At 42.3% G+C, this 21882-nt stretch overlaps 1 protein-coding gene across 1 annotated transcript in view; it reads left to right on the top strand.

Moving 5' to 3' along the window:
• The window catches only part of RSRC1 (arginine and serine rich coiled-coil 1), a 368121-nt gene that overhangs the window by 39940 nt on the left and 306299 nt on the right, over positions 1-21882 (top strand). The window contains 1 exon segment of the mRNA XM_088447633.1: positions 20855-21022. Coding sequence (XP_088303759.1) covers positions 20855-21022 — 168 coding nt within the window.

The following is a 21882-nucleotide window of genomic DNA, read 5'->3' as shown; positions in this document are numbered from 1 at the left end:
GGTTTGGGTTTTAAATGCATTTACTCAGGTAGAGGTCAAAGCTTAGTGTAGTCCAAGCAGAGTTTTTAAAGGCACTTGACTATATTCATTAGCAATTAGTGAAATAATTGTGTCTGTCAGTATATTTGGGTTACCACAGTGACTTTTTCTTTTCTATTTTTCATCACTCTTTATCCTTACTGGATGTTAACTTTTATTTATAGCAAATATTTTTTCAGGATTCTGGCCCCCCACCAGCACATAACCCTTTTATTTTAATAATACTTTATATATGCTACCTTTCTTCGTTCATTTGTTAACTCAAACAGTGCAGCACATTTCAACACAATCCTCTAATTTGCTTTTGATTGATTGGTGAGAGAGGGTTTCTTTCCAAGGACAATATTTAGGCTTTTAAGGGCATCTCGGAGGAATGGAATTTTGACATTTGCCAGAGTTTAGTAGTTAGTGGTATCTATAGGTAAAATGTTGACAGCTAGTCATATTAAAGGATACAAGTTGGCAAAAGACGTTGTACATTTTGACTCTTTAGCTTGGTCTTTCCTCATATACTCCATATATTTCTTCCTCTTTCAGGTTTCTCTGGCTTATTGGAATGTCCGTTTCATATAATTTATTATCAATGCTATATGATTGGTGTATAGTTATTTTTATCTCCCCCCATATCAGATTTATTATTATATCCCATTAGGAACAAGTCTGTGAAAGTTATTCAATGGGTACCTTGTCCTGTTAAACCTAATCGGAGCCATCTGTGGTGCGCTGTTAAGGTATATAAACCATTCCTATAGCTTAAGAAAACAGTGGTGAAGCAAATTGTAGTCTAATAAAAGAAAGGTCAGCGTTACCCTTTTTTTATTCCCTTTATGAAAATGTGGTTGTAATCATTCCTTTCATGTCTAAATATGAGTCTAAAATATGTTGAAACAGTTTTTTGTTTTTTTTTATAATAATAAAGGTACATTGATATTTATTTTACAAACTTTACATTGTCAACATTTTATACTTATTGAAGTAGAGCAAATGCTTTTCTTCTTAATAAGCTGGTGATAATAGTGACCCAACTTTCTCTGGATTAGGCAGTCAAACCAATTAAACATTGTATCTAAATGTTATAGCACTTTGTACTGCACTTATCTGGTCTTACTTCAGGGTGGTAACAAAAGATTTCTTTTCCCCAACTCTGTCATTACGTAGTTAGATTTTTGGATGCGAGTGTATATATACAGATTTGCTTTTATACTTTCATAAGTTAAACAAAACATGTTCAATGGACAAAACCACCAAGAAATTGGCTTTCTCCATTAAAGGCTTTAATAATAATTCTACCAGGATGTAGTTTATATCCCGGTGTGCGGGATGCCGGTGCTCAGAATGCCAGAGCCCGAATCCCGACACCAGTCAGAATCCCGACGCTGGCATTCCGATGGTAAGTAGTGGGGATAGGGGGAGGGTAAGTGGTTAGGGTTAGGCACTGGGTCGGAGGGTTAGTCACTAGAGGGGGATGTTAAGGGTGTGGGGAGGGAGGTTTAGGGGTAGGATAAGGGTTAGGATACTTACCGACATCTGTTACCTTAACCCTGTCCGGATGGCGGCGTCAGGTTACTGACCGTCGGGATGCCGATGCGTATATATATATGTATGTGTAGATATCTATCTATCGATCTATCTATCTATCTATCTATCTATCTATCTATCTCAAACACGAACCGACACTCAGACTGAATAGAAAATGTTTATGGCCTGGGTGCCTTCTGCAATAACGTAAAATAGAACAGCAGGATTTATCATAAGTCCTGGAGTGCCGCTGTCTTCCTGCTGATATATATATATATATATATATATATATATATATATATATATATTCTTTTGATGCCATTTTTGAGGTGATCATAGGTACTATGACCGATGTAAAGCTCCTGTAAGATGACTGTTGCAGATCTTTTCAAATGACTCATAAATGTGGAAGAAAATGTGGTCCTATGAGAAGGGGGAGACAATGTAAACTTTCTGACTCTACTTTATATGATGAGGCTTCCCCAGTATTGTTTTTTTGATCAATAGACAAGTAAGCAATGTCAATTTCAAGTTTCCTTTTAATAACTTTACAATTGTCTACAGATTCAGTATAGTATTATTCAGATTGTAAGTTTAGAGATTTTTGCAAAATAATGTGATTATTAGCCAGTTAGTTGACAGTACATAACTGAAGTAAAAACAGTAGATTATGGGCATCAAACTAAATATATAGTGTCCCATCTTTAAGATCCCAATGCGTAATTGCTGGAATAGACCATGAAATAATGATCAATTTGTTTTATTATTTATTTTGTTTTTAATTACAAAAATGTTAGTTTATTTTTTACCTCTTGAGTGCAATGCTGGTGCTGAATTTACATTACTTGAACTCGCACTCACTGTTAGGAAAAAAAAAGAACACAAGTACAATCTTGAGAAAAAGCATTGTCAAATACAAACACATTTACAATGCTGCTTTTAACCAATTACTTTCTACTTGTGGTCTACTAGAGGTTATTGGAGGTCACCTAGACCTTCATGTAACTGCTAACATTGTGACAGGGTATAGGATCATTTAAACAATGAGCTCTATTTTCAGAACCGTTTACATGAGTTTTATAATCCTAAAAATGCTAGAATACTGCAAAATATTAAGGCTGATAGTGACATTTAGATGTGTTTACTCATTTTATTTTGTAACATATGCTGTGGTTTGGGATTTGGATACAAGTTTTTAGCGAAGACAGTGTGGTCTTGTGATTGTTTTTCTTCTTTTTTGCAATGATAGTAACTTGAAAAAATTTATGTGGGTGTTTTTTCTCTTTTGATTGTTAAAAATCTAAGTAACGCAGATTGGACAGGGAGACATATATAAAGCAGGGATTGTCACCCTGTGGCTCTATAGCTTTTATGGTCCTCGCCTGCCACACCTAATCACCTTTACCTGTAAATAATAACAGTATATACACAGTCCTGATGTTATAGCTTCAGAGTTTATCATAAAGTACAATTCACCCTTTAATGTAAACTATTGTAGTTATTAAGTTACATTGATGTTTGTGACCTGTATAAAGCACTTGGTCTACAGCATCATGGTTTATAAGCAGGGGCAGTTTAAGAGAGGAGGGGGCCCATGTGCAATCTTCCAGTTCGGGGTCCCTCCTTTATTGTGGCACAGTAGACTCTGACACTGTGCCAGAGTCTACTGCCTATGCACAGGTCTCCGGGATTATGTTTGTGCAGTAGAGAAATCACCACAAACAATGGACTCTAGAAAGGTGACTATATAATATATGGGTGTAGGGTATGTAATGTGTGCCCCATGTGCATCACCTACCCTGAACGCCACTGTTTATAAAGTAATTTGACTCCTCAATAACTCCTCTAATAACTTCTAATATCACTATAATTTACACTAGAGGTTATTACATTATCCCATGTATGTGTGTTTATTCTAAATTTTCAACTTCTAAGCATGATTTGTGGATTAAAATAATGGGAATTTCATGCTATTCCTGATTGTACATAATCATATCCAAATTATCAGACCTGGCTGTGATTTGGTTAGGCTGCAGGACTGTATTCTCCATATTTTCTAAATGAGAATCCCTAGCTTGCAACTACACTAGATGGGCATCAGTTAGGGTAGACTGCAATTTAGCAGCCAAAATATATACATGCAATTAGACTCAAAATTGCACCTTATGTGTATATTTTGTGCAACTCAAAATACACTGTAAATATGCTGCTACCACATCAAGGTAAGCTCTAAGCATAGCTCTGGAACAGGTAGATGAGCAGTGAGGGTTCCTCCTGTTGTAATGTGAAACTAGTCCCAGCCCTAGGGAGAATCATGCTAACAATAAATGTGCAAGCTCCCCCAACATCAGGGGACAACCAGCTCTATGGGCATCAGTGTAATAGTGTAAAAGCAAACTATTTTGTGGAAAGACAAGTTCCATCAAGCCCTGGGAACCATTTAATGCTTGGGTATTCTGGTATTTATGGAAGTACAAATGCCAAAAGTTGTATATTAATTTGGATACTCCCATACCTCTTTACTATCCAGCTAAATCCATAAGGAATCTTCTTTCTCAGAGTAGTACAATTGATATAAATATCAAAAACCCCTGCTAGAATGAAAAGGAACGTGCGCCTTAAGGAGCTGCAATGAATGAACGTAAATTGTACTTGAGGGGTCAATACGCGAACAGCCAATCGGAGTACTTTTAATACATCCAACCAATCAGTCGGAAGCTGCTGTGATTAATAATTTGCACATAGACTGCCTTCATGCACTCACATTATGTGAGGGGGATGTAGTCATGTGACCGGCGTCCACAAGACCACCAGTCACAATCCCTACAGCGGAATGCCGGCTAGGGATTTATGATAGGCGTTGAAATTCCAACGCTTATCATAATCCAGATGCCTGAACGGCGAGGGCGCCATTCCGAATGATGGTACGTCTGGGGCGCCACGCGGAGGTTAGGTTACTGGTTTAGGATTAGGGAATCTAGCGGGGTTAAGGTTAGGTTTTGGGGGGGAAATTAGGGTTAGACACCCCTTGGGGGGAGGGGGGGTTAGGCACCCCCAGGGAGAGGTTAGGATTAGGCACCCCCCCCAGGGAGCATTAGGTTTAGGGAGCGGTAAGGTGGGGCTAGGGTTGGGCACACCCGGGGGTAGGTTAGGGTTCGGCACCAGGGGGGAGGTTAGGGTTAGGCACCACTAAAGGAGGGTTAGGGGTGGACAGGGGAGGTTAGGGTACACTTACTTGGGCATCCGCTGTCGGGATTTGAACCGGCTAAACAGCCGCCGGCATTTCAATCCCGTTTTGTGTGAGGAGCAAGTCCTTTATGCCTCTCAGGGCTACCTTTTATATTGGTGGAAAGCTGGTGGTGTACATGTTGTGGTGTTTTGTTTTCCTAACACGGTAGAGATCTGTGTTGATGGTGACATTAGGTCGCAAAAGATAATCACTTTGAAGCCCTCAGCCAGTCTGCCCAGGTACAGGAAGGTTACATCTAACTCAGCATTATGCTATTTTACGGCAAATGTTTATTTGTTAGCATATTTGCCTTTTAATTTATTATAAACAAAATGGATGGTGTTAGCCTGTAAAAGAAATCCATGGTGGAAACTCTGATCATGACAGAAAGTTGTTAATTCTGACTCTTTACTTTATTTTATGTGAACAGATTAAAAAATATGTAAAGCATCCTTTAATAAGGACATTTGGGTTTTTTTGTAATGAGAAATATTTTTCCATTTGCTTAAGGTTATGGCAATCTGCAAAAAGTACTTATCTCCCTGTCTTTTGGGATTCCTATAGCTTTTATGATCAATGAGTACCATAAAACCAATTTTCTTCACCACTTAAATGGTTTAAAAAGAAGGGACTGTGATCCATTTGTAGCAGTCGTACAATCTATTCACATAGGTTTGCTCCTAGCTCTGTCGACCCCCTAAAGGTTCTTTTTAGAAGATATGGATCTGAATAGGAAAGCCAAAGGCTTGGTTGTGCGAAAGTTACAATGTAAAGTGAGGTAAATGTCTGGTTCTGAAACGTAGAACTACATTACTGTAAGAGGGTAAATAAAAGTTCACATTTACCATCAGGATGAAACAGTCCTTTTTTTAAATCCTCTATTTAAAGCGCTCCTGAGAATAGACAGACTGAACATATGAACGTACATGTGAATGCAGATAGCATCAACAATGAGCCACATTTTCAAATATAAAAAATACAATAGAAATCAGAACATATAAATAGAACAATATAAAAGGCTGGGGGGAGGGAGTTTGAGGAATAATGGGGGGGGACAGAACTGCTTGAGACAGAGTATGTTGAGGAGCATCATATGATGTGCAGAAGGTATCATTCTGGAGATGAAGAAGACCACCTATCCAAGGTAATAGAGCAAGGAAGGGTGAAGCGAGGAGGATGGCCCTCCTCGCCGCACATGGGTCCAATGAGGAATGTAAGCATAGGGGTCAAGGGTGAGAGGTGCCATGGAGCCCACACTGGGGTGACCATATGGCCCTTATAGTGGAGAAGTGATATTTTCCTTTGCCGCAATATGGCAGATTTGCCATTTTATTGCAGAGAGAGGTGTTAGGAGGGTTTTTTTCCAATTGCAAGCTATCCATTTTTTGGCAGCTACTAAAATGTGACTTCTTTACTATATTAGATTCTGCCTATACTTTTAGCAAAACAGTGCATCAAATATACAAGATCAGGTCATTGCAAGTCATAGGGTCCAGTCAGTGTTAATGTTGTTGTTGTTGTTATCATTATGATAACCATCACATATGGTAGAACTCCTGTTACAATGGGAACAGGAAAGAGGACAGCAGAAATGGTTGCAGATGACCGTAGCATGAAGGACTGACCAGTCTGAGAGTAGAGGTTTCCAGGACAGCTGCCTTCTAATTGACCAATTCTTGCTCATTTCAGTGTCCGTTTTCTCAGCAGACAAAGGGGGCTCTATAACCCTGACATACAGTGGCATGTACTGTATTTACTAGACTTAGCTTTATGCTATTTCTCTGTACAAGTTATGAGTAAACCTAGAGCGTTGCTGTCACTTTTTGGCCTTGGTGTTCTCATATTTCCGTCCTTTCGGAATCTGGCCACACTGCTACTGGCCATACCCCACATGTCTCCCCGACTAAAGGATATTGAAGTTTGTCAACTTTAACAAATACAATTTACACAGTCTGTGCCCAGTGTAACTTTACATGCACTGTATAAGCAGTCTCCTAGCAGAGAGAAAATAGAGTGTATTTGTAACCAGTGATATAACATCTAACACAACAGGGCTCTGTGTCTCATGGGGCACAATGCCACAGATGACAGCCTTGTGCTGTAGTGCATGCTGTCATCATTCTACATCCTTACTGTCAGTTTATGTCCGGCATGATAGCCAGGAACCAGCTGGTCATTGCATTGCGCTGTAGTTCTCACCAAACTGTATGTCAGTGCTCCAACACTGTATATACATCAGAGGAATTTCAGATGGTTAATATTGCTGGAGTTCCATACTGTCATGAGTTCTGTATAGCTCCATATCTGCCTAAACCGCATCAAGCCTGCAGCTCAAGTTAAGAAATGAGAGAAGTGGGTTTTTATTGACAGACAATGGATTATTCGGGTTCCATAGGGTCCACAGGCATTACCTTGGGGTATGTGATTGGAGTGATCCAGGCACCAGTTAGTTACAAGCTTTAGCTCCCAGGAGGCATTGGGTCCTCCTCCATATATACCCCCTCCCCTGGCTACAGGCACTTAGTTTTTTGTTATGTGCGCAGGAGTGCTCCTTATGAACAGGGCACTGCTTTGGCAGTCCCAAACAAGTTTTTTTGTTTTGTCTGAATGACCAGCACTAGGCGTCCGGATGGATGCCCGTGCTGCTGCTCCGTCTACCCCCGCCGGCGCTGCAACACCAGTGAGTTAACTGGTGATTTTGGCGGGCGCCAGCGGAGTTGATAGCGCTGGGACCAGGAATGCAGCTGGAGACATCGGGTATGCAGGGGCATAAAATTCTGGCATCGGGGATAGTAAAAGGCGGCGGCCATGTATAGCCAGTGCGCCTGGTGGAGGTAGGCTCTTGGGGGAAGTAGGCTCTCCCCGGCGGCCCCTCCCCCGAACCAGACGTTGATCCAGAGACAAGGTTTCCCGTGTCTGAATTGCTCCTCCCTGTTAAATGAGATGCCCAGAGATCCACTTTAAGGTGCTCTCGGTCGCTGCGAATATCAGGAGGTTTGGTCAGTCTCCATGCATCCTTCTCCTTAGGTGGCCAAGTTATACAGAGCTCAATATCCTACTAGGCATTTGTGCTGTTCGTAGTTGACTAAGAGCTTTCACTGCTATTTCTCCTCATAACCCTCTGCTACAGGTGTGTGGGTTATTTTGGGGGTGAACACTGTCACATTGTATTATATTGCTTTGCATAACATTATAGTTTATTGTTATGTCTAAAGAGAATGAGAAGCAGGAGGCTAAAACCCCTGTGCTGGTTTCTTGTACGGCCTGTCAGGCGGGCTTGTCCCCTCTAGGATTTCATACAGAATGGATTATGTATCACTGTTACAAGGAGTCACCACATCAGTCCAGCCTACCAGCTCCTGGGCAGTAACCCCCTTGGGTTTCTATTTCCCAGATCATTGTGCAGGTTGTAAACCATTTATCTACACCCATGCCAACCCCTACTATAGGGTACCCTCAGCAGCTACAACCTACTATGTTTATGCCTCCTATGCGTCCGCCTTGAATGGATGTTTATGCCCACTCAGGCCAGAGTTTGGCTCCGTCCCTGGCTGAATTTCAGCAAACGCTGCAAGCAAGCAGGCCGGTAGGGTCTAAAACCAGAAGGCGGTCGTCTTCTTCCTATTACTCCGTCCAGCCTGCGGACTCTGTATCTTCAAATGAGTGTGAGGACATACAGGGCTCCTCCCAGGAGTCGCTCTCAGGAGAGGAGGACCAATTTCCAACAGCAGATGTTCCCTCCTTGATTAGGGCGGTAAAAATTATTTTAAACACAGATAATGAAGAGCCAGAACCTAGGAAGGCTCCGTTATTAGTGCCAGAGGGTTTTTAAAGCTGAGTTTCCTAAATCTGAGCAACTCTCTGAACTTATGGGGGTAGCATGGAGTTCTCCGGATAGACTATTTCATGTTACAAAGAAGGTTACAGCTTTAGACCCCCTCCCACCTGACGAATGCGCTAAGTGGGAAGTTCCGCCGACTGTGGATGCTCATGTGGCACATCTGGTCAGGAGCGCCACATTGCCCATACCATCTGCATCCTCCCTTAAGGATCGGGGGCTGTTACCCTCCTGGCCATGGCCACGGCCTGGGTATCTAAGGCCATTGAAGAATGGACAGGGGCACTGGAAAATACTCTTCCAGAGGCTTCCAGAGAACAGCTGACAATTATCTCTTATATCAAGAGGCTGCCTCCTATCTGGGAGAGGCGGCATTAGACGCCGGTATTCTGACTTCTAAGGCGTCAGCTGCCTCAGTTGTTGCTCGCAGAGCCCTATGGTTAAGGGGCTGGAAAGCAGATGCAGGGTCCAAGAAGGCTTTGGAATCCCTGCCATTTACTGGAGGCATTCTGTTTGGCACAAAATTAGATAAGATTGTAGCTTCTTTGGCAGCTTCCAAGGCAGCTGGTCTGCCTTCAACGACTACCCCTAGACCTAGGCAGTCGTTATTTCGAGCCTTTCGCCCACAAGGAAAAGCGAAAGGTCAGTCTTCCTCTAAACAACCCAGTTCTTGTAAGAGACTGCAAACTAAGAGATCTTGGGCAATCAGACGTCCGGCTTCCAAGTCAGACGATAAACCCACAGCCTGATGGGGTGGGCAGTAGTCTCGCGAGGGTACGCCCTTACTTTCTGGAGAAGTCCCCTGCAGTGGTTTTTCTGCACAACTCCTCCCGCGGAGTCTGCAAAGGCCTTAGCCCTCCAGCAGGCCATTTGTTCCCTGCTGGATTCAGGGGTAATAATCCGGGTTTCGTTGGATCAACAAAGAAGGGTTTTTTTTTCCAATCTATTTTTGATCCAAAAGCCCAAAGGGTCCCACCGGCCTATTCTGAATCTGAAGGGTCTCAACACGTTTATCCGCCTGCCCAAGTTCCGTATGGAAACTCTTCGGTCAGTTGTTTTGCCAATGGAATCAGGGTTTTTATGGTGTCCTGGGACATTCAGGATGCATATCTGCATGTGCTAATTACACCTTCCCACCAAAGGTTTATGTTTGCGGTTCTGCAGAAACAATTCCAATTTCAGGCGCTGCCTTTCTGTTCGTCAACTGCCCCGCGGGTTTTTACAAATATAATGGCAGTCATGACGGCCTACCTCCATATATATACCCCTCCCCTGGCTACAGGCACTTAGTTTTTTTTTGTTTGGTGCACAGGAGTGCTCCTTATGAAAAGGACACTGCTTTGGCAGTCCCAAACAAGTTTTTTTTGCCTTTACCAAGATAATGGCAGTAATGACGGCCTACCACAGGCATCAGGGAGTCAGAATACTGCCATACTTGGACATTCTCCTGATATTGGCACAGTCTCCAGAGGTATTGCAGCATCATCTCAGACTGACAATTGCCTGCCTACACAGACATGGCTGGATCATAAATTGGAAAAAGTAATCTCTTTCTCCAGTATAGCAGATGGTTCATTTAGGTGCACAACTGGATTCTCTGGCACAAAGGATATTTCTGCCAGGAGACAAGATTGTAGCCCTTCAATTGCGTATTTTCGCAGATTTCTCCGCAAATAGTCAGTCTTTCCACTAAGCGATGCAGGTTCTGGGGTCCATGGTGTCCACCTTCTACATGGTGGAATATGCTCAGTTCCACTCCAGACCACAGCTGATCCTCTCCCGGTGGAATGGGGAGTACCAGTTAATAAAGTCACAGACAATCCGTCTTTCTCCAGAGGTTCGACTGTCCCTCTCATGGTGATTGCAGGTGTTTCATCTGAACAGTGGTTGCCCCTCCTGGATTCCAGATTGGGTGCTCCTCACCACCGATGCCAGCCTCTGCGGATGGGGCGCAGTGACGGGTCGTCACACCTTTCAGGGAAGATGGACGACCAAGGAGGGTCTCCTATCCATAAACATCCTGGAACTGCGTGCAGTATTCAGAGCACTCGTTTAGGCACAGGATATACTGAAGGGCAGGCCTGTCCAGGTACAGTCCGGCAACGCGACCGCAGTAGCCTACCTCAACCATCAGGGAGACACACGAAGTCGGGCAGCCATTGTGGAAGTGACAAACATTCTGGTTTGGGCAGAATGTCATCTTACAGCAATCTTGGCAGTATTCATACCAGGAGTCCTCAACTGGGAAGTGGACTTCCTAAGTCAGCAGGATATGCACGCCAGGGAATGGGCTTTTCATCCAGATGTCTTTTCAGATCCTAGTGGACAAATGGGGACTACCAGAGGCCATAACCACAGGGTTCCCCGGTACGGGTCCAGAACAAGGGATCCCTCAGCAGAGTTTGTGGATGCTCTAGCAATGAAGTGAGACTTCAAGCTAGCATATCTTTTTCCTCCGTTCTCCCTCCTTCCAAGGGTCATCAGGAAATTTAAGCAGGAGGGCGGAAAAGTAATACTGATAGCCCCTGCTTGGCCCAGACGCCATTGGTTCACCGACGTTCAGAGTCTCTCCATAGACACTCCATGGCTTCTTCCTCTAAGGCCGGAATTGTTAACACAGGGTCTCTGCCGGCATCCAGACCTTCCCCATCTGTCTTTGATGGCATGGCTCTTGAATCTTACATCTAAAGAGCCAAGGGTTTTACTACTTCTGTAATTCAGACGATGCTCAGGGCACGGAAGCCTTCCGCTGCCTGCATCTATTACAGGATTTTGCACTCGTATTTTCAATGGTGTAAACATAGAAAATATGATCCTGAAGTTTATAGGGTCTCATGAGTGCTTGCTTTTCTCCAGGCTGGGTTAGACTGGGGTCTCCGCCTAGCCACACTGAGGATTCAGGCATCTGCACTCTCAGTTTGGTTTCAGCGAAGGACCGCCTGCTGCCTGATGTTAGGATATTTTTTCAGGGTGTTCTAAGGGTTCAGCCTCCCTTTCTCCCTCCGGTAGCTCCGAGGGATTTGTCTTTGGTTCTCAGGGCTCTACAGGCTCCCCCATTTGAACCCCTGAAATCAGTAGACCTTAAGTGGTTGACAGGGAAGACGGTTTTACATCTTTCTATCCCCTTCTGCCTGCAGGGTCTCTGATTTGGCAGCCCTTTCTTGTCGCTCCCCCTTTATGATTTTTCATCAGTATAGAGCTGTTCTTCATACCAGGACGGGTTACCTGCCTAAGGTAGTGTCCCGCTTTCATGTAAATGAGGAAATTGTGGTTCCAGGCTTCAGACCTCTCTGTAGGTGAAGCTTCTCTGGATGTTGTATGTGCCCTACATATCTACGTAGATTGCACCAACGCCATTAGGAAATCGGATTCTCTTTTTGTGTTGTATGGCTGTCTTAAGCGGGGCTGCTAAAAACAGACTCTCGCTAGATGGCTTTGCATGCTGATTTCTCAAGCTTACACACAAGCTGATCTCTCTGTTCCAAACACAGCACATTCTAGTCGATCTGTGGGACCACCTCTGCTTAACAATTGTGCAAGGCAGCCACGTGGTCTTCCATTCACACTTTTCTCAAATTTTAAGCATTTGATACATTTGCCTCTCAGGATGCTTCCTTTGGGCGTCGGATTCTCCTTTCTACTAAACAGGAGCGTCCCCACGATTAAGGGAACTGCTTGAGTCATCCCCAAGGTAATTCCTGTGGACCCTATGGAACCCGAAGAAGAAAATAAGAGTTATGGTATAAAATACCTTTTTCATCGAGGTCCACAGGTCACCCACCCTAACGCACCTGCTGTTATTGGGTAATCTTTTTCTTTTGTATTTCAGTGATTCCGTCTTCTTAGAGTGTTTTCTGGTGTACAATTGTCCTTCCTTCTCTTCCTTCTCCTGCTTTGGGCTTGTCAAGAAACTAAGGCTCTCATTCAGAGGTGGTCGCAAGAAGCGAGCGCTCGCTCTGAATGAGGGTGGCCGCTTGACTTTTCAATTGCGGTCTCCTGGTGGCTAGCTAAGCTGTGGGTTACCACCCACAGCTTTAGCGACCGACCAGGTTGATGGTCGCGATGGTCAAACCATCGGGGGTTGCGACGAGACTCTACGGTTGGGTCAAGGCAACCGCAAGCCCCAGGGAGCTTCCTGCTCTGATCGAGCAGGAAGCTCCCCACTGTCAGTGCGGCCGCCCACAAAACGGCAGGTGTTCCTTAAGGAACGCCTCCGTTTGTGAAACCACCCCCCCGCCATGCCTACAAAACGGGTCGCGCTGTTGATCAAGATCGACAGCTGCCCCTTTTGTAGTGCGCACCGGAGCAAGAGAATTTCTCTCTCACTCCGGGGCTTGCGCACGCGCAGTGCGGCTGCTGCGTGTGCGCAGGACCTAAACATCAACCCGGTTGCGAGCGCTCAGCGCTTGCGACCGGGTCTGAATGAGGTCCTAAGTACCTGTAGCCAGGGGCGGGGTATATATGGACCTCAAAGAAAAAGTTAACAAGTGTATGTTATACCATAACTCCTATTATAGCTGCAAAAATTGTCATAGTTAAGCTTGGCTCTAAAGGTTTAGAGCCTGATTCGGAGATTAACGCAAACCCAATTGCTTGCGAACATCTCCAATGGCTGAGGGCTGCGCATGCACATCAACCGTTCTGCGCATGTGCAGAACAGGTCCTGTGTTGTTGCACGCAGTGCCCCCGAAGCCACAGCCTGACAAGCTTTCACAGGAAAATGGGGGCGTGTTGGCCCTTTTTTGTAGGAGTGCCGAGGCTAGTGTCTGTGTCTCCCGAGAGGGCAGGAGGTGGCTATTCTAAGTAAATTTAGGCTTAAAGGCCCCCTACACCTGAGCCGCAATTCCCCGTTCTGTCGACCTGATAATGCTGATCGGCGACAAAATCCGCCATTCCACGGAAATCGATCGGCGTTCTGTCAGTGGATCGGGGAAATTCAACATGTTAAAAATCCTTGTCTTGTTGATTCCGACCATTTCCAGGTAAGGATCATTTAAATAAAGTTTTTTTACCATGTTGAATATCCCCTATCCCCCAGCCCTGACGTCAGCAGAACGTGGAATCGTGGCAATTTGTCAAAGATGTATGGACCCCATTACTCAGATGAGCGATGCTGCAAACCATGGTCGCGATGTTGATCTTCTCCTGCATTTTCGGACAGAGGCATCGGATCTGAGATGTTGGCAGGAGGTGTTTTTTTTGTTTGTTTTTTTTTTTTCCCTTCAGATGCCTCCTGCAGGTATTAGCATATTTTTGCACAGCAGCTGCGTCCATGGGCGTCGGTCTTTGAATCAGCCCCCTTAGGCTAGATACATAATAGACGATGCATGTACCCAGTGAGCGGACAGTGCAATGGAACGATACATCACGACATCCATATGCACTGGACGATGTTATGTACGATGGTCTGATATGCCGTTCCATGCTGCATTTAGCTGTATGATGTCGTTCATTACATTGTCCCATCTGACGTGCAGCATATGAGATGGGAAGATGTGATGGAAGACGCACATGAGCGCGCGATTGATCGTACACACTGCGGTGAGAACGATGTCATTCCAGTTTGCCTCAAAACAACATATTGTCCAAACTATCGCCTAATGCAGAGGTTCCCAAACTCGGTCCTCAAGGCACCCTAACAGTCCAGGTTTTAAGCATATCAATGCTTGCCCACAGGTGACTTAATTAGTAAAGGTAGAGCATGTGTAGGCGCTGTTGTGGTGCAAATATAGTGGGTCTGTGTTTTATGCCAATGTGTAGCAGGCTACTCATCTATGATTATGTTCTGTTAGGTTATTTTGCCACCTGTGTTCATGAGGTTGGTTAACCCTTTATCTTCTGTTTGCTGTGAACTGAATACCATGTTTAATTTCCACCTGTGACTGATTTCTGAATGTGATGCATTTCAGGGGAGTGATCCACAAACCTCCAGCTCTATATTTTTATTCAACCACTTTACCACCTATTAAACGTTTTATTCATGGTAATTTTAATACTGTAGGTTAAAGCTCAGTGGAATCTCCTGCTTCATTTCCACATAACGATAATAATAACAGTTGTTATACATCCAATGCAGAAAAGGGGTATCCTCTGGCACTCCATCTTTTATTAAATTAAATATGAACAACAAGCTTTACACATCCCCTATGCTCAGAGCCAGAGGTTGCTTGTTTTGGCCGTTTCACTGGAACATCATGGGAAATGTAGTTTTAACTGGATTGCTGGAGATTGCACATCTCCGATTTAAAGACCTAAAACTGATTGTCAGCATTGAATTGAACTTTAACACGTGGCTTCTTTACACGTTCCGTAGATCATTAAGGCTCCTTATAAATAGTCTTCTACCGAAACACAGCCTACTATAATATTTACACACCATCATCGTGTAATATATGATTTTTGTAGGAATGAATTATCTCCATGCTAAAGTTTAATAAATATTGGGAAGTACCCAATGACACTGACCTCATTTCCTTTATAACAATGAAAATTAATAGTTTCACGTTTTATGAGGCTGATAGTCCAGATGTAGTGTACATTTAATTAAGTGTAGTTTCCTCTCGGTTATGGTATGTGTATCTGCTTTTTGTCGCAATTTCTTTCTAGTTTTACAATTTTCCACATGTTTTCCTTCATCATTTATGATTTTTTTTTTTCAAAGAACAGCTATGAGGATTTAAATCACTTTAACATGCAGCAAAACAGTACCCATTCAAACAATAAACGCCATTTTAAAAAGCCTTTAGATCTTCTGTCACTTCATAAATAAAAATGTATAAAACATTATGCAGTTGTAGTGCCCACCTGCTAATTAAATGCAGATTTTCTCAAACTTATTTTCAAATCTGCTTTTTCTGTTTCAACTCTGTCTGTGTAGAGAATACATATGGCTCTTGTGAAATTAATTATGCTTATGGAGCAGCTGTTAAATTTAGTGCAACTAATTTTATCCAATATTTTACATTTTAATTGATTACCTGTGAAGAAATTAGCAAATTAACACGTATTGTGCAGTAAGTAAATATAATTTTATGGATAGCTTTGGTTTTTTTACCCTTTTATTTTTTCCCCCATCTATATTTTAGTTATTTATTTTACAACCTTGCTAGGTGTTGATTGAATAAAGACATTGCTTTGGGTCTGTTACATACAAAGGTATTGGAGAACCTTCATTATCTGATGGGAGGCTTGGAGAAGGGTGCGAGCCAAGCATCTGTGTGTTCTGTAAGTCCCGACACGAGGAGCAGATTGGAACGTAATGACTCTTTCACAGAATTTTTGTAACATATGGGCCTATCTGGATCTGAGAAGGCTTTGAAGATCTTTCAACTTGGCTAAGTGACTTAACCTTTGCCATAGTGGTGGGTCTTTTTATGGCAACCCAATTTTCAATAAAGCTGTTGTTTATTATTGTATTATTATTTTTTTTAATACAAATTACACTATATAATTTTAAGTAATTCTATCAGCAAATACCAGTTGAGTTTAAATCTTTTTAAATAACTTCCTGCCCTTTCTGTTTGGTGTTTTATTTGTTGCAGTGAATAGGAAATTAAACATGACCACAATTGCTGGTTTAAGAAACAATTGTCTTATGCTAATGATTTGATTATATAAGAATTTATGTCTTCTGTTTTGTAACTCCTGCTTAATAATTTTTTAATAGAAGTCTTTTTCTTTAAATGGTACATTACACATTGTAATCTGAATTGCAAAATGTATACTCCCTCCAGGCCCCATTTTGTGGCATTTTTGCAGTTTTTCTTTTAAAATAAATGAGCGAGAAGTGTCACATTGCTTCCGCTACCAATAATAATTCTCATGAAACAGGATGCCAGGATAGGGTTGTACTTGAAAGCCATACTAGCATGTTAGATGGCTCCACAAATGGACCCTAGTGTGTATGAGCTGCCGCTGTATATATAAACTGTAATAATATCAATACCCTAGTTTACATAGAGAAAAATGCCCTATAATTTACTTTCGTTTTTAGAAGCTGGACACCATCACAACAGTGGCGGCTCCAGGACGGGGGCGATCCCTAGTGCAGCTGCTGCTGGCCAGTCACCCGGGATGGCTCCCGTGGATCCTCCACTGCATCACAATCAGTGGTTCGTGACTTATGGGTGAAAACATGATGTGTTGGGTCCTCATGCTTCCCTGTTAAACTTATTAAGTGACATTTATGTGATTGTATGGTTCCACAAGTAGCTAAAGAAAATAGTGGTGCCCATAGCAATTGATTAGACCACTTTCAAATTCCAAAATAGAAAAAATGTGGCTGACTTATTACAGAGAATATGTAAAACCATTTTTTGAGCAGAACCTAAAGCTAATGTCCTGGGTACAATTAAACCCTTGACCAGTGTTGTGAAGCATCAGTGGTAAACACTGTGCCTCCATTCCACCCTATGTATCTAATCGAGATCTAGCGGATGTTTATTGGGACTGTCAGAAAATACTTTCAAGTAATGAATGAAGCTGACCATGTGACATCCACACTAATTGGGTAAAAAGTGGCTACATCTGAATATTTTGCTTTTGTTATTTCTGACCAAAAAAGATTTTAATTCAGGTGATTTGGCCGAGTGATTGCACCCGACAGCTGTAGATTGGAAGCTAGTTCTGGCATCACCACAAACGCCATTGTTTTTCATTGTTTATTGTTTTTTTTTTTAATGTATTTTGCATAAAGATTGGTTTAATGGGTGTGGTATATTTAATCAACATTTAAAATGTCGACATTGACCACGTGGACATTCATCATTTCAACATAATTAGAATGTTGACAAAAGGTTGGTGGTCTAGCGGTGACTATTCTGGCGGGTCCTGTGGCTCCAGTGGCGTCTTTCAGGTCTGGCAGCATATCCTGCAGGGCTTCTGGCGGTGAGCATTTCTAACCATCACCCTTAGCCATAAGTCTCCCTAGTGCCTAACCCTAGCCCTTCCCCTACTGCCTAACCCTAACCTTCAACTGTCGCAGCCTAACCCTAATCCTCCGGTCCCTGCAAAATTGTGACATTTCACATGAAACCGACGCTGTCAAAGTTAACATTATAACTGTCGACTTTGTGGTGTCAACATTATGACTGCATCCCAGTTTACCAATGCCGTAATTTACACTGCGAAAAAAAAAGAAGCTATATTATGTAGACCTCTAGGCATATGTAAACATTAACTTTTAGAATTCTATACTTTTATGGGAATAGGTCAATTCACTTTATTAATACTTTATAGATACATTTATTCTTAATCTTCATGGATTTAAATTAACCACGTACCACTGTTTTTGTGCAAGCTGCTGGTACTAAATGAGCCGAATGGTGGACTCTTTGCAGTAGCAGTGTGCATTCTACATCAGATGATGGAATTTTAGATTTATGTAGATCTTAAGAGCTGTATTCAAATTGATTCGCACCCGCGATACCTTTTCGACTCCCGGACTTTCCGCCTACTTCGCCTTTTTTGCATGCGGAAAAGTATCGCGCGTGCGTGCCCACATATCCCTGTATTTAATTTGAAAATACACGGAAACGGGACCCGGCAAAACTGAAACAAGTCGAAAGTCCTGTCAGATTTGGGGAAATCAGCCTGACACCCCCCAAAAGATGCTCTGACATGGGGGTTCCCTATGGTACCTCCCGATTTGGCTTGCCGAAGGTATTTGGTGTTTTTAAACTGGCTCAATAGCTGTTAAATAGCATTTTTGCAGAAATGGTGAAGAATAGTATTCAGGAGTATTTTTTTTTTTTGCAGAAAAAAACTTAATCCAGCAAATTTGGGGTAATTGAAAATGGGGGTCAGCATATTTTAAAGTTGCTAAAGTTAAGTTTAAAAAATCTTGAAAAATCCACCTGCCGAAAGCCCCTGCAATGAAAAAAACACCTGGGGCACCCCTGGACTCTAGTTCACTAGTTTTTAACTTTGTCCCCCAACTTTTTTTTTTTTTTTCCGCCCCCAAAATTAAAGTAATTTTTTTTGGGGTGTATTTTTTTTTTTTTTTGATGCAGTTTACCTTTGGGGGACTGTCTGGTTGCACGGGGGTTCTCACAATGATGGACCCCAAAACCCCAATTCTGCACTTTTTTCCGCCTGATATTCATAGGTGAAAGTTTTTTGCCTATTACATTGCATTGACTTTACGCCTAGGCGGAAAGTCTTTCAAATTGAATACAGCGTTACTTTTCCGCCTGGCGAAATTACGTAGTTGGCTTTTCGCTCCAAATTGAATACGGGCCTTAGTCTTAAAAAGAAGCTCAGGTAAGCACATGTGCTGCTTACACCTGGAAACCCGATTGTAAGTCACCAATGACTGTTTACAGTCTACATATCAAAATTGTTTTACTTTAAAGTTATCTTGCTGTAATTCCTAGTTATCTTTGGCTGCTTTATTTAGTTGTGACAATATGTTGTGTGATTAGAGTGTGATCTTGTGATGGGACAAAAATGTACAAAAACATAAGATATTCTAGTTGATCCAAACTGAAGATATTTGACCGGATTTTTGTCACTGCCAAGCTCCCTGTCGTTAAGAACATTGAAACATTGAAAGACAATGTAGTCCACTTATCTGAGCTAGGATTGCTGGTCAGAGTGGACAATGGCTGTAGGATAGGTGAAACGATTAAGTACATGAGAATTATACGAATTGCTGATAGTATGTCTTACATGTTTTCGGAAGTGACAGGTAGACTCTTATTCTTAGTTGAACTTGTATTTTGAGGTTACTGTTAGAAAAGCTGGTTTATAGGTTGCTCTCTTACTCCTTTTCCAGAAGAGTGACTGCTGTAAATATTTTGTGACACTGCATTGAATGACCTGTATGTGAGGACGTGTTATTGCCTACTCAATTTTTCTATTGGTTTTTTTTTTTCTATGTACTTTAGATATGTTTTGTAAAAATCTAGAAATGGCTGTTATGCTTGCCTCATCTAAGGCCCGTGTACACATCAGAATGACGTTTACCCCAGCCGATTCGACGCCTGATGGAAGGATATATCTGGCGGCTGTACACACTGCATGATAAGGTGTGCAACCGGGCATTAAATATCCTTCTATCACGCATTCACCTGCATGCCGTTGTCAGCCTGGTCATCCCATGTGACGTGCAGATGGGAAGGTGCGATGACCGGCACGCGATTGAGCGTACACACTATGCGATGCGGACGATATATCGTTCCAATTTGCCTGGAAACAACATATAGTCCATTATATCACCTAACGTATAAGGGTTATTTACTACTTGATTCATGTTGCAAATGTGCACTAATATTGTTATAACAAATCACATGGGCTTTGCTGTAATAGTCTAGCCACATGTAAAAGCAAATTATTGGTTGATATGGTTATGGTGCATTAAGATATATTTGGTATAGTCATCTGTTGGTAAGGTCTCTAGAAATAATCTCCATCCACTTGTAGAATTTATGTTCATGTAAATGTGAATACCATGCAGTTTTGCCAAGATATGAATGACCACGTTTACATGTTGATGAATGGCATTAGTAGCTCCTTTTATAGAAGTCAACTTATACTTTAGGTACAGATGTGTCCACATACATCTATCCTCCGTGCGCTATAAGTCGCGTTACACAACGCAAGTGCTGCGTGACTCGGTAGTGCCAAGCGTCTTTTCGTGCGACTTTTTGCCTTCAATTGCGTCTTATTTGCACAAGCAGTTTCTGCTGTTTAAAATGGTATACGGCATGCCTATGTTCTGTGTGCGACTGCGGGTGTGTCTGCATGTGAAATGCTGTTAGTGTCAGCAGCTGTAACACTGTAACGTAGCGTATCGCATGCAGATACACCCGCAGTTGCACACGGAACATAGGCATGTCGCATATACTAATCAGCAGAAACTGCTTGTGCGTTCCATTCTCACCGCTGTGCAAATAAGATGTATGTGAAGGTAAAAAGTCGCACGAAAAGGCACTCTGCGCTACCGAGTCACGCCACGGCATGGCACGACTAGAGGTTCTGATTAATGTGCAAGGAGGCTAGATGTATGTGGATACCTTGGAAATACTGGTCAGTAAGATACAGAGATCACCTAATAAAACCATGTTTGTTCCAGTGATTTGTGTTACCAAAACATGGTATGCAATATTGAGAAACAAGGAGGTTGTTTGGTTTTTTTCATTTCAAAATAAAAAGCAACAGAAATAAAAAAAATCTTGTGTGTCTGACAGAGCAGAATACATTACACTTACTCTTGTTCTCTGTTTGATCAGGTCACGATCAAGACATGGTTATCGTTCTCACAGCCGTAGCAGTGATCGCTCCAGCCGCAGAAGATCCCGTAGCAAGTCCTATGACCGAGAAAGGGGCAAAGCCAGAGTGAAAGGAAAACCTAGAGAGAAGGACAGAGGAAAAGCGAGAGAGTCAGGAACCAAGCTTGGGTAGGTCTTTTCATTTAAGGTTCAAGACCGCTCACTTTTACCAATGTAATTTATTAGCATTTCTGGACATTGCACATGACTCCAATGACTCCACTTTGGGAAGCAAGCATAGTAAGTATGTATACATGTATAAACCACAGTGGGGTTGCATACCTTATTTGATGAGGATGAAAATTTTTAATCTTAACTGGCGACTCCACCTAGCTATAGATTTCTTTGTATCTTGAAGTACTGTTTTGTGAAGGAAGGGGTAGAATAGCCAATAGCATACGGAGTATAGTTGCCACGAAGAAGTTTAACTAGAAATGTCTGCAATTATATGAAGTTCTCCTTTAAATCTTGTCATCTATACATAGTATAAAATAAAGTCCATGGTAGACGTCTGTCTGTTTGTTTGGGCTAATCATGAGACCACTAGATGGATTTTGATGCCGTTTTCACTATTCTATAGAGAGTTTATCGAGGAAGGTTTAGGTGTATGAAACATTAATGTATGACAGAAGGGAGCAGAGCAGTGACCATTTTAGTGAAGCAAGTCCATGAAAAAATGGACGTCCAAGCGCTTTCTTGGCTTACGCTGCCTAAGCCGTTAAAGATATATCACAATAATGGACTTTATTTTATACTATGTAGAGATTGATGTGTATTATCCAGTTTCTCCCGAAAAATTGATGCAAGTCCTGTTTACTGATAAAAAATTTAGGCTTTTCCCTTTTTTTTTTACCGTCCCAATTTAATTTATGTGAAAAACGATTCTTTCATTTCAAACAAGTCCCGTTCCCGGTAAGAGTCTGCTTTGGCATGGCTATAAATAAAGCACACAGGGACAGACCCTAAACGTGGCTGGAGATGACCTAAGT

Source organism: Taudactylus pleione, unplaced genomic scaffold (genome assembly GCF_031769625.1).
Source record: "Taudactylus pleione unplaced genomic scaffold, aTauple2 ptg000436l, whole genome shotgun sequence".
Lineage (NCBI taxonomy): Eukaryota > Metazoa > Chordata > Amphibia > Anura > Myobatrachidae > Taudactylus > Taudactylus pleione.
The sequence above is the reverse complement of the archived record's forward strand: the minus strand, read 5'-3'. Positions and strand labels throughout refer to the sequence as shown.